The 13895-nt window shown below is 37.5% G+C and overlaps 1 protein-coding gene across 1 annotated transcript in view; it reads right to left on the reverse strand.

Annotated features, from left to right (window-relative positions):
• CUL5 (cullin 5) overlaps positions 1–13895 on the reverse strand; it is a 35596-nt gene extending 21701 nt beyond the window's left edge. Inside the window, exons 1-5 of the mRNA XM_062567270.1 lie at positions 13807–13895; positions 6939–7048; positions 4549–4648; positions 3004–3180; positions 68–209 (exon numbers count right to left, since the gene is read on the reverse strand). Of these exons, the coding sequence (XP_062423254.1) occupies positions 68–209; positions 3004–3180; positions 4549–4648; positions 6939–7048; positions 13807–13830 (553 nt within the window). The 5' untranslated portion in view covers positions 13831–13895. The remainder of the gene's footprint in view (positions 1–67; positions 210–3003; positions 3181–4548; positions 4649–6938; positions 7049–13806) is intronic.

A 13895-nucleotide genomic window follows, 5' to 3' on the forward strand; every position in this document is an offset into this window, starting at 1 on the left:
ACTTGTATGATGAAAGTTCATTTACTCAAGTGAGGAGACAACTGAGATCTGTCTGTGCAAGACATACCATACGATTCTCGAACTCCAATGACAAGTTGAGAGTCGAAAGCTTCTCCTAGTCTTTCGGCATGAACCAACTTCATTGCACTGTCCTGAAGTCTATTTTTTATATTTGAAAATATGGATTCATTCCATGTATCTAGCATGAGCTATATAACAGGAAGAAAAAAAAAATCCTGTGAGAAAGGGACATGCAGATCTAAGTCTGTGCAAATGAAATATAAGAGATCAGAAATATAAACCAAGCAATTTAGAACATAATTTTCAAGTTAAATACAACAGTTTAATTATCTTAGAATTTGATCTTGTTCTAACTGACCTGTAACAGAGGTAATATTTAGCTTATATTCTAAGCTTACTTTATGTAACTGGTCAGCTAGGGAAAGCAGTCACTATTTGATTCAGATATTGTATCTGTATTATTTCTACAGTTCATGACAATGAGTCAAATAACACTTTCAGCAACAGAGTTTGTTGGGAGCTGCAATACCAGGGAGTACTTTGGAACCAAACATCCAGATACAGCTCATCATTTAGCAGTCTGTCTTAAATAAAATGAAAATTCAATTAACACAAAGCAGTTGTGTAAAGAAATAAGCATATGTTTTCGGATTGCATTAATGCAATATGGAAGTTTAATACAAAAGTAATGCAAAAATAATTGGTAAGGAACTCTAGACCTAAGTACTGCAAAGTTTTAAGTCACTTACAGAGGCCTCTAACAGAATAATCACTTTAAAGGGACCATTTCATATTCCATTGTGTGAATTTTGAATGATTGCTACTAATATTTCTGCAGAAAGTGTTACACTTGATTATCAGATGCAATGTGCTGCAGCTGAGCAACACTAAAAGCTCACTGGCAAGTCAAACTTTTGCCCACCTAAACTCCACCAGCTGTTTGGTAATAAATACTCTAAGTACACAACATGTTTATTAAAGTCTTAATTCTCTTTTGAATTCCGGTTACGATCAACCTTTTCCCCCATCTTAAATCCTGAAGCTCCTTCTTTCTATATGCCACTGTATACCTAAAGAAATTACAACAAAGTTTAGAAGATTTGTTTTAAAATTTTCCATCAACCTCATCCCATTTCAGTGTTTTAAGAGAGCTCAATTTTACAATCGCTTCAAGCTTGATAGTAACTGCTATGAATTCAAGTTAAACATGCCAATTTTCAGTCTAGGATTCCAGGCCTGCTTTCCACTGCCAGTGTAAAATTTACAAATTCAAACTTTATTTCACTATTGTGAATAAGCTTACTAAAAACAAGTTCAGAAAGACTTGACAAACAACAGAAAACATTGCAAGTTTTTGTTTCATTTTTGCTTTGAACATTATAGATTTTAACATAACAAGCACCTGCTAGAAGTCAGATTGGGAGAGTTAAAAAGTTTACCATCCTTTATTCTGAATTCTACTACAACTGTATCTTAATTTCAGGTAAGCTCCATTTTTGACATTGGAGTCATATAATAAATCCCTTCCACTTGTGGAAGGAAAATATTGTTTAAAACACTAGAACAGTCATAAAATACAGTTTTATTTAATTGTTTATCCTCAATATTTTCCTCTAGTTTAACATTATTAATATGCACATTACAGTTTGCTGTATTATTACAGAATGAGTTTACAAGGGCTGAAATGGGTAACAAATGGAGAAGACAGTGGAAATATCAACCAATTCAACAGGTATATCAGCAGCTTTGTCAGAATCAAACTGTTTTTAGACATTATGGGAAAATAAAAACTTTATGAAGACATTTGAAGGAAAATAGAGATATGATTTTGGGTGCTTATATGAAGAACTTCTCAAGCATGAGAAAAGTTTTCACAAGGTGTTTTTTAAAAAACTACTAAGAATGATGCCAGAAATAATAAATGACCTTCAGCAGTGAATACAAAATTATAAAATAGGGTGGAGCTTCAGTGATGCCCTAACTGTGAGATGTCCTAATCAGGCTAGACATGAAAGATGGACACTTCAGTATCTGAATTGCTAAATGCCAGTTGTTTCTCCTACTTCCTCCTCATTAAATAAAAAAAAATAAAGTGAGGCTGAAAAAGTAATTTTTCACTCTCCTATCTAATGTATACAATAGAGTTAAGAGTTCAAGTTCACCTTGACTCAGAGAGAGCCTAATAAAAGCATATGCTCTCTCCAAGAAAAAAATGAAAACACATTAAAAAACTAAAGGTAACTTGAGGTGGTGACTCCTCTTATTGCAGCTGTTCGTTCTTCCTTTTCTTCAGACACTATGGAGGATAAGATGCCAAAATGAAAAGAAGAAGGAAAAAAAAAAGAATCACCAGAAGTCTGACATTTCAGCTATCTTGCTCTTCCTGGCTGTCCTGAAGATAATTAATATGATCTTTGATACCAAATGAAAGATTGCTAAAGAACTTTTATTGACCTACAGATAACTTCCGCAATGAAAATGAATAATGAAAGATGTTAAACTAAAGGATGGAGTTTGGAGGAAAAAGGGAAATTTGGAGATCAATAGCCACATTTAACTTGAGATAACAGTATTGAGTTGTTTGTAAGTATAATTCAGAAACATGCCCCAATTACAATCTTGGCCTCAGGAAATAAATCAGGAGCAGAAATACTCATCTGCTAGTCACAAGTACAGAGACAGTAGGTAAATTTATAATGAATTTTTAATAGCATTTGTCACAACTATCTTAATAACGTTTTTATACGTGCAGAGAACTGCTTTACCTGAACAAAACTGTCAATAGGCAAAGCAAAACTGGAGAAGCAACAGGCTGAAATTATTGTGGAGAGGAATAATCAAGTTGCAAGGCTGTTATTCTGACCTCACACTGAAGTAAAGAGAGACATTGTATCATGCAACTGGTGCCATTTCATCTTCAGCTACAGATTACCTTCTGTACTATTTCTGTAAGCAGAATAGTTCGCAATACTTATCACTTACCTTTCGAACAATACTGTCTTCTACATTAGATTTCTTGTTACTGCCCTGCTTGCCCATTAAAGTAATCTCTAATTGACAAAATGGCTTAGGCAAAATATCACACTGTGTGAAGAACTTGCGCCACTCCACTATATATGCTTTTAGTAAAGCTGTATCGTCTTGATGACTCAGCACTCTCTGAAAGGGGAGGAAGAAAATAGGTCATTTACAAACAACTTTCTGTAAAAAGCACAAAACACAGATTGACTTCTCTTACTGAAAGTATTTTCTCATATAAGATGTTACAGATCTATCAGAATAAGAATGTCTACATATTTAAAAGTCATTTAGTTTATTTTAAAACAGTGGTTATTAATCTGTGGCATATTGACTATTTCTAATGAGTAGTGAAAGGTAATAGCAAACCAATCATCAGTAGGATGAAATTTTCCAACCGATTTTATTTTTTTTAAGCCATCTGCAAATCAAAAGAAATTATAACTTTTCTTCTTAAAGGCCTGTACTGGTACAACTGCATCTACAAAAAACCCTGTAAGGACTATATTCTATTATATACAGTGAAAAGTTTAATTCAGTGGCATCTAATAATCTTCTATTAAACATATACATAACTAGTTAACATTTACATTTTAGTAAAGTCTGGAGGCTACTACATTGCACAATGGCTATCACAATGCCTAAAAAAAGGTCACTAGAACAACAGCCAACATGGATTGTGTCAGAGGCCCCGATTCAGCAAAGTATTTATGAATGCACGCATTGAAGCAAGCTGATGGAACATCAAATCAACATTTCAAGGACTACAAAAAAAAATACTCCTTTGAACAAATCTGCAATGAGATAATTTTTTTTCACCAAAGAATCAAAGTCTTTTATTTTCTCCTTTCCAAACCTTTGTCATAGGTATCTTATCTCATACCAGTTCCTTCTTTTAAACCTCTTATTCCAGACAACACCTTCTGATACACTTTTTAAAAAATAGAGAAATTCAGTTTTCAACCTACTGATGCATTCAGTTATTTGGGAGCCCATAAAACTGGTCTGCTAAGCTTGCCAGGCCAATAGCCCAGATAATACTTCTAGTGTGCTGTACATGTGACATTCTAAAGCCAGCTATGAACATGTCAGTGTAGCACTGACTCTATACAAAATAACAGAAGTATTTTCTTCCTTAAAAGGGATATTTTTCAGACAGTGATTTCTTACAGAAAGCTTTTCCTCAAGAAAGAGTTTTCAGTTGAAAGACTATTCCTTAAGTTATGTCAGATAAACAAAAATAATACTGTAATTTTTTAAATACATATAATACAGCAATCACTGCTGACCTTAATTTCAAAAACTGTGTGAAAAAAACAGTGAGCCAAGGCAAATGCTTAAAGCTAAGTCTCCTTTTTGCCGATATACGTTTGCAGGCTAATCATCATCTCTAGAACATCATAAAATGTTAAACAAAAAAAGCAAGGCATTTGGATGCAAAGAAAATCAGAATTTTGTTCCTCCCCCCTCAATGACACGAATAGGAGTTATGAATGGTTAGGGACTTACTGCTTGTGCTTGCTTAATAAAATCAAGGATGTCTTCTTTCAGAGCCTGATGGATCTTTGCTGGACCTTTATCATCCCACAAGCAAACTGCATGTACATCTCTAGAAAACAATTTATCCACCTGTTAGTAAGAACTATGCGAAGTTTAATGCAATTATGTATGAAGTTTGAAAAGCCATAATTTAAGTAAGTCTAAGAGAACAACATAGAACAACACACAATTTATTTATCACTGTCAAACAATTCATCGTTAGACCTCAATAACACATGTAAGCAAACTATTTGGAGAAGATACTGAAGCTGTAAGAAAATTTGGGAAGCAAGTAATGGCAACCTATCTAGGAATAGATTAAATAGATATGAAAACAAAATTACCCATGATTAACATTATTGCATTCAGTACAGTTCTTAAAACTTTTCTTTGGCTAAGACAGAAATCACTAGCCAGCAAAACTGTTGCTGCTGGGCCCATATTATTCTGAAAATACTCTTTATGATGCAGCCTTCGCTCAGAGTTTCCTTTACTCAAAGCACAAATTCCTTGTGCTACAAAGAAAATCAACCTCCTTTGTAAGAAATTTGAGCTCAGGGGTATCAGGTAATTTAAAGGAGCTTTAATTAGTTTAATAAGATCACTTTAACATTTCATGACATTGGTAGCTTTTTGAAGTGCAGCTCCACTGCAGAAGAGCTACTAAATGGCATCACAAAGAATAATTCTATATATGAGTTTTAATCAATATGCAAATACATTCCTGTTTTTCCTAGCTGGTAGCCCAGCAAGTCTAACTCTACATTACCTCCTTAATAAAGAATATATAAAGCAAGTTACACTTTTAATTATATCTTCATATATAATGTGTCCTGCCAAGCCTTATTTTGAATCATTACTTTCTGCTGCTTTTTTCCTCCTCCTTCTCTCAGCAATAAGGCAATGCCTTTGTGGGAAAGCTACTATATGATCTAAAGGAATGGCTTTGTTCCTATTAAATCACTATAGTTATTTCAATATAAAAGCAACTTTATCGTTTAACTCAAGAGAGAAAAACTTACAGAGTTAATAAAAAAAGGTAGTTCCTTTTACACAAAGACAGAGAGGTCTAGCTCACTTGGGAGACTTAAGCAACTTTCACATGCAGAAAATCTGTTAGTACGTTCAGGATGACACTGTTTTTTGACAGCAGATTCTATTCTAGTCAAAGAGAAGTACAAGACACCTACAGTTTTAGATCTTTTATTTTAAAAAGGCATTTTCCAAGTTCAGCAAAGCACACAGTTCAAAAAATAGGAACCTAACAGAATGGGACTCTCTCTCCTCACATCATTAAGTTACCGAAGTTCTATTCAACAACTTGTCTGCTAGCAAAATAATAAACAGAAAATTCCAACTCAAAAGCAGAATTATTTACCTGGTTACTAGAAAATGAAAGCAATGATTCAGCATTGAATTTGTGCCTTAGCTACGCCTTGTTTCCGGTAACTACTACAGTGATAATATCATATGATATTTAAACTCCCTACATGACAGTAGGGAGTCTTTTGGTTTGACTGGCAGAATGTCTGACAGGTGCAGTAAGGTGGCTGTTATGAGAATCACTGCACTGTTCTCAAAGGAGCAATAAAGATGTAGCCTGCAATAAGACTGCATTTCAAATAATAATAAAAAAAAAGAAATCAACTTTTATGACAGATTTTAAAAAGCAGAGGGAGAAACTGCAGATTTAAGCTGAAATTGTATTTAGAGGAAACATAATTTTATGGTGAGACACAGAATTTTAGATATAGTTTTGATACATGTTGTAATTCACTTCCATATTCTGTTCACAGGGGATCACATAGATATGTGCTAAGAAAAAAAAAGTCATCATTTAACAGGAAATGGCGTTGGTCTTTTGAAAGTGTAATAATGAAAATAACGTCTGAAAAGTATTACATAGATTACTCTTCAGTCATGTTAGGTCAGTGAAATTGCATTACTATTTTATTTTGGTGGTATTTTTAGTTATTTTAGATAAAACCCATTTAAACCACAATAATATAACATTTGGCAGACTGCCTTTACACAAACTTACTGCCAAAGCAGTAAACAACATTTTTTCTTCAACTCTTAAAAAAAACTTTGTGAGCAAGTACAAAACTTGCTTACTAAGCTCTGCTATTCTATCTCCATCCTATTTGCAAAGATCTGAATCTCAGTAAAATACTATTTTAAAATACTACTTTTGCACATTTACAGACATATGCACTATTACTACTTAATAAAACCGAACAAAATAATACTTTTTTATGTATTCCTGCACAGCCTGTGTCATCTGACTTCTGCAACAGACGCAGTACCATAACTGTAATCCCATTATGCAGAAGGGTGCAAAATGCTAAAAAATTACTTACGAAAACAGATCAAACCACTGCTGTTTTGTGACAGACTCCTGACGTAGCAGTTTCAGGACAATAGGGCGCATGAAATCCCATTTATCTTCAAACTGAAGTGAACCCTTATTCTAAAATGAAAAAAAATTACATCAGTCAAGCAAAATTTAACCTTTACATCAATTAATTTGTTTTAAGTACTTTGTTTCTAAAATTGCTTTTGATTCAAGTTAAAAAAAAAAAAAAAACCAACGGTTAAGTGGCAAAAAGACATAGAATACATCAATACAATTTGTAAACTTCCCTTTTTTTAAGTTCATTTTAAGATTCGAGTGGCTCTAATGCACTAGGTAGCTGAAAAAGTTTTCTAAACTAATGGATTTCTTTACTTAAGATGGTTGACAAACTAATTTATACATACAGTATGAAACTTAATATGGAATGTATTATTAATAAAATAGTTTACTGAAATTATCTTTAAAGATTACAGTTTCCACGGATAAGAAAAGTATCTTCTTTGCAGAAGTATCTTGTATAACCTGACAATTGAACTCTATCTACAACACAAAGCTGAACAACACTTTCCACAGTAAGTATAATTTTAAAAAGTGCCAGAATCAGTACTTGTTTCTTACAGAAGTAGATTGCCTATTTCTTCCCTAATTTACTGTGCTATTTACAACATAACGAATTCTGGCAAATGCTCTTCATCTGCTAACGACCAGCATCGTTTTGGGGTTACACGGACATCACGAAGGCTACCGAGAGAGCTCCACTGCCCCAACCAGCAGATGCACAACACAAGCCAAGAGGCAGGGCTGCAAAATTCTCTCTAATGTAAAATACATTACCACGAGCAAAAGGGTAGACAAGAATCAGGAATAATACCTGCAGACGCTGCCACATGCCTTTTTTCTCCCACTGTGCCTCTGACCTCAGCAGCAAAGAGGCAGGAAGGAATCAGAGTAACGGAGGGGCTGTTATATAACAGACTCCCTTCCCGTGGGTTAACTGGCCATTGGCTGCACGATGCCCAAAACATTTTCTCTGTGGACTAGATCTTTCAGCACAGTATCCTTTTATTCAAATTCACTACACAAACTGTGAGGAAAACTAATGGAATCAAATGCTCTGATATCCATAGTATCCAGACTGACTTCCATTATAAAAGAAAAAAAAAAAAGCAACTTTAAAGAGAGAAATACAGAGTTTTACTGCATATGCAGTAATCCTATTTGACTACAGCTCCAAATTTAAAAATAAAAATTTGTAATTAAAATAGTTGGTTGGGAGTTCTGTGGCAGAAAGACTATTGGTTAAATTACCACCACACTTCTGTCACAACACATTGTTTAAACAAATCATTTTCTTGGCCACTAATATTAAATTTGACACAATTCACTTCCTTGAATATAGCAAATAATACAGCCTAATTACTTGGAAATCTGACAAGTGCACTCTTTTGCCACTAAAACCTCTTTAGACAAGAAAGGCTGAGCAGCATGCCGTGCTCTCTAGCCCATCTTCCTCTGGATTAAGTCATATATGGAACTTTAATTAAATCTGTTATTCCGTACTCAGAATAAGTACAGTTTGGAGAACAGTATCCCCTGCTGCTCTTAAGCGCAAAGATGTCTCAGCTTTACATTATAAAGATGCAACGGGTATCACAATACCTAATTTAATGCAATAGCATTTGGAGGCCTCACAGCATTATCAGACCTCTGTGGTAGGTCCTGAGCATCAGTCTCAAGGCAGCAGCCCCTGTCTAAGAAAGTTTAGCGTTCTTTCAAGATCTAAGAAAACATTTTTCATTGTTTGTGCAATTCAGAGAGACAGCTTTGCTTGTTATTTTCCTCTGCGGGGGGGGGGGGGGGAGGTGTGGTGTGGAGAGAAAGAATTGAGCGCATCACCTCTGAAAATCATGGACTACATGCTTCCCCCAAACAGGGCTGGCTTTACAATTACTCCCCAAACTTGGATGACTTGCTCTCATCTTTCCTATTCCTGTGAAAATAATTAATCTCTATTCAAAACTATTTCTGTTCCCAGTCTCTTTCTGTAGAATAATGAACTTGAAAGAACTGGCAAGCAGGTTCCGGGCAAGACAACATAAAATAAGTAACATTAACTTCCTCAAAAGTTTGCCTTTGTGGTGGGAGTTCAGAGCAGGTCCTGTAAGTTCTCTAGAAGAGGTGAAAAGCCTGTTCTACAGTTCGGAAAAATGAAAAAGAACATTCACGTTATTCAGACCCTTGCTGAGCACAGCTGAAGATAAAAACTGAACGCTCGTTATGACTAAGACTAGTTTCATTGTAAAACTTGTGAAAAAAAAAGTATTTGCATGTGCCACTGTTTACATGATATATACATCATGACTACCTAGTAATCTCTAAGTATACAAAAAAATATTTCAGCTGTAAAAGCAGCACGTTCAGTTGCAATGACCATCTACCTAACTCAAAAGAATTCCCTTAATACACCCTGGCAAAAAAAAAAGCCATTAGGAAAGTTTCTAACTTTGCTTCCTACAGGTAAATGTGTTCCCACTAGTTTAATAGAAGTAAGGCCTCCTTTCTTCTGCCTCCTTTATTCTCAAATTAAACAAAAATAAAATTATTGGATTAAAAATCCCACTACATTAAACTATTCTTTAATCTCAATAAACAAGTCAACAGTTTATAAACAAGGTCAGGTTTTCATGACCACTTATCTTGCACGTTCCTCCTAAAACTGTAAACAAGAAAAGGTGCCTAATACGACCTAGTGTGCATCACTCATATTCGTTCTCTCTGTCTCTACTAGTGTGCTAGAATAAAGGCTCCAAATGCAAAGCCAAATTTACAGTAGAAGAAGAAATCAAACAGCACTAATTCCTAACTGCCACCAAAGCCATGTGTGTACCAGTGACCTCGAGAACAGAAAGAGCCCATTTCCCACTTTCATGAGCCATCCACACCCTTAAGTGACTTCTGAGCAATATTAGGATCAATGGCAATACCCCAGTCAAGTAACCATTCTAGGAGTTAAACATTTAATGCTTTGAAAAATAACTCTATTTGTGAAATACGCTGTGTCTGAAAAGTCACTTCACCAAGTTTGCTCACAGACATGTAAAATTTAATTTTAATACTTAATTCTACTTGAAATACAAACTATTTCATGTGCTATACGGAAACACAGACTACAACACTATTTCTCAAACTTTTTCTGTTCCTCACTCCCACCTAAGCACCTTAGCGTTATATTTTACATAGCATGTAAGAAACCTCCCAGATGCTATCGGTGAATATTATGTAGAGTTAGTACAGTAATGCAAGCAGAATTCCTGCATGAAATGCAGAATATAACAAGTAATGCACTTGAATAGGAATCAGGGTACTATTCCCAGACCCAGGCAAGTCCTAGCAACCTCCATGCAACTGTCCCTCTGTACCTCAAAATGTCTCTTTGGACACTACGCCCTTTGGGGCAGAAATTGTTTTGTTTGTTTCTGTTTTTTTTGTTTTTAAAAACTGTGTACTGTCTGTATTCTGGGTCACATATAAATGCAGTCCTGGTCAGAGGTGCTCTAAGCAGTACTACGAAAGAGATATCCTCTACAATAACAGCACATTTCAATAACATTTTTACTATTGCATTATTTTCAGCTATTATGTTAAGGCTAGTTCACAGAGGGAAGTAGTCAGAAATATGGGTTCCCAGATTGAAGTAAGTATGAAAATCTGATCCGTATTGGCTACTAGCAGCCCTAAAAAAAAAATCAGTCTAATGACTGCAGTGAAGTTAAGACACAGAACAGAAGAGTAGCCACAGAGAAAGCTTTGCTGTGTAACTAACTAGAGCGCAATACTTGCTAGTATGGTAAGCATATCATAACTGAAAACATCAAGGAAGAAACAGACAAATGCAAACCACAGATCTGGAAATATTTACATTAAGTTGAAGAACTCAAAAGTTTCAGACATGCTTCCAGTTGTCAGTGACAAAGGCATGAGATCAAGAAAAACAGTTAAAACAAATGGAAAGGTAAATTGTGGTTCTCACTTCACTTAAGCCTACAGAAAATGTGCTGCTTGCTTTGTTTCTTCCCTCCCAATACCAGGCTCAAATTTGAGTCTTGCAATTGCAAGGGCTGATTCCTGAATTTGCCAGCACCTCCAGTAAGGCTCCATAGAAATCCCAGGATGTGCCAGCATACATACAGCAACAGGTTTTATTCGTGCTGCAGTAAACTGAGCTGCTCTCTGTTCCAGGAACCGCAGGAAAACTTGCGTATCTTCACGTCACATGAGTGAACTGTTTTAGACTATTTTGTCATTGCAAAGTGAACAGGTTGCAAGTCCAACATATCTCCTGAAATGAAGTACTCCATTTTAAAGGAGCCAGACTCAAAGGCATGTTAAAAGAAAAAGTACTAGGGAAGTAATCTAGTAAAGGCTCAGCCAGCTACAGAAAAGTCACAGCCTTAATAGAGGACAGCAGTCCTGCTATAGCTAGGGTACAAACCAGCTTACCCATTTAATGGCTAGCTCTTCCTACATAGTTTAATATTTTGATCACACTGAAATTTTTTGCTTGCTATCCAGATTCAACATATGACTGGTCATACCAATTTTGCATTTAAAGAAGGAACTCTAAGAATATGCTTCTCGCTAAAAATCAAACACATTCTACAATTAGGAAAAATCACGCACTAGTGGAATTTAAATGATATCCTCTATAATGATGTTAGTTAGGCAGATTTCAATTCAGCTAGTAGCTACTAGTACAACAGCAAAGAAATACTTCACTTCATTTTCTCAATCAAGTATAGGGTCAAGAGAAGATGGGGGAAATCAAAACTCTTAGTTCCTGTTTATCCTAGCAAAAAATAAAACCTGCCTAAACCTGGCTTACATTTGATTATGCATGCTAAACTGGAAAAAATACAGCACCACCTCAAGATTTTAACACTTCTCCTTTCTCACCCCAGGGATTTTTACTGTGTAGAGGATACTGCTCCCCCCTCAGTGTGGGGGGACTGGTAACAACACCAACATTCAATCAACAGTTTGCCTCTCTGAGAGCTCACTGAGTGTCAGAATTGTGGAACAAAAGCCCTTATCTAGTTCCAACTCTCTCACTGGTTTATTGTGTCATTATAAACAAAGTAAAATCACTGTCTGATTATTTCCCTTTGTAATGCAGAACTCATACTTTATTGTCTTTAGGAAACTCACTAATTACTAAGTTGCATTGTTTAAAAAACACTCCCAAGTCATCAGAAAGGCCTTCTCTAAGCATCTCTGTAGCATTTTTCCTGAAATACACTGTGTATCTTTTTGTCAATAAAAAATACTAATGATTCAAAGGCCAGTTGTGAAACTGTCACATAAAAATGCTTCAGTTCAGCAAGAATCCCCTCACAGAATCAAGATCTCCGACTGTAAGTGAAAATACAGCACACCTTACGTTTTTCAGAACAGTTGAAGGCTGAAGGCTGACAAACCTCACAGGTCATCTCCTAGCTGCTAAGGGCTACACAGTCCCACGTCTCCTCAACATGTGTATTGGACTTCTAGAAATCCTTTGACACACTGCAAAGTGATGGGCTACAACAACATCAAAACTAGATAAACTGCCTGAACCTTGCTCTGAAACAACACTCTTCCACAAAAACACACATGTTGTCTCAATAACTCTTGGGGGACATTATTTTTTTTTTTTAATAGAATTCTTGGATTCTTGCATGTTAGACTTTGATTAATGTCTCGTCTGGTTTAAAAAATCTGACCACCCATTTGCACAGGAAAAAAAAGAAATAGATGAATAATAATAATAAAAAAAACCTCATTTCAATTATATTTCAAGAAAAAAAAAATTTAAGACATATCTTTTTGATACCAAAATCTCTCTCTTTTTTTTTCCAGATACCAGGAACAAACAAGGCCATCAATTATTTCTCTCTTCTACACTCTCAGTGTCTCAGAGTAATACAACCAGCAGTTTCAGGCCAAATCAACACACCCAAAATAGGTCAGCTTGCTAAAATGTAAGCAACGCTTTTCCAGAACCATATTTGAATATAATACACAGCATGGAACATAGGTTATATATTAAATATATTCTTTAATTGCAACCTGATAAAGTCAAACAAACCGAGCCGCCTTTCCCAGGCCTTTCACCGCAAACACGGACGGAGGCGCTGGGAACAGCTGCTCGGCGCAGGCCCATTTTCCATGTGCTGGCACGGCCTCAAAGGCCACATGCAGCCTGATCCACACACGTGCCACCAACGCCTGGACGCACCGTCCTGAAGGAAACACCGGACTGCCACAGCGGAAACTTCCCTTAAAACGCGCAGCAGCCCGGCGGCCGGACTGACATCTGTCAAGCACGGGGAGAGCCGCTGGGAACACCCAGGCAAGCCTCAACGCCGCCTCACCTACCTGGGAGGCCTGGGGGAGCTCCCCTCTGCAGGAAAACGGCCGTTAGCAGAAAGGTCCCCCCCCCCCGCCAAGTAACGACACCTGCTCCCTGTGAAGGCGCTTTTCAACTCCTGGCTCAACTTAAAATTAATTTTCTGTGCGCGCAGGGCCCGAGGCGGTGAACCGAAGGCAGCGCACGGCGCCCGCCCCCACCCGCACGGCGCAGCCTTGCTTCCCGGCGGCGCAGACCTGGGAAGGGGAGCGGGAGCGGGGGGGGCTTGCGGCAGCCGAGAGCCGCGGCGCGGGGCGGCCAAGGCGAGCGGCCCCGTCCGAGCCGCCGCTGGCCGCGGCCCGAGGCCCCCGCGGCCTGCGCCGCCCGGCCCCAGCGGCGCGCAGGCCCCGCGGCCGGCGGCGGCGCAGCCCCGGGCGCCCGGCTCCCGCCCTCCCCGCCGGCAGCGGCCGCCGCCGCCCGCCCTCACCTTTAGGAGATTAGACGTCGCCATGTTCCCCCCGCGGGGCCTCGCGGCCGGCGGCGGCGGCTCCTCTCCGCGCGCCACTGCCGCTTTAC

This window comes from Rhea pennata, chromosome 1, assembly GCF_028389875.1.
Source record: "Rhea pennata isolate bPtePen1 chromosome 1, bPtePen1.pri, whole genome shotgun sequence".
Lineage (NCBI taxonomy): Eukaryota > Metazoa > Chordata > Aves > Rheiformes > Rheidae > Rhea > Rhea pennata.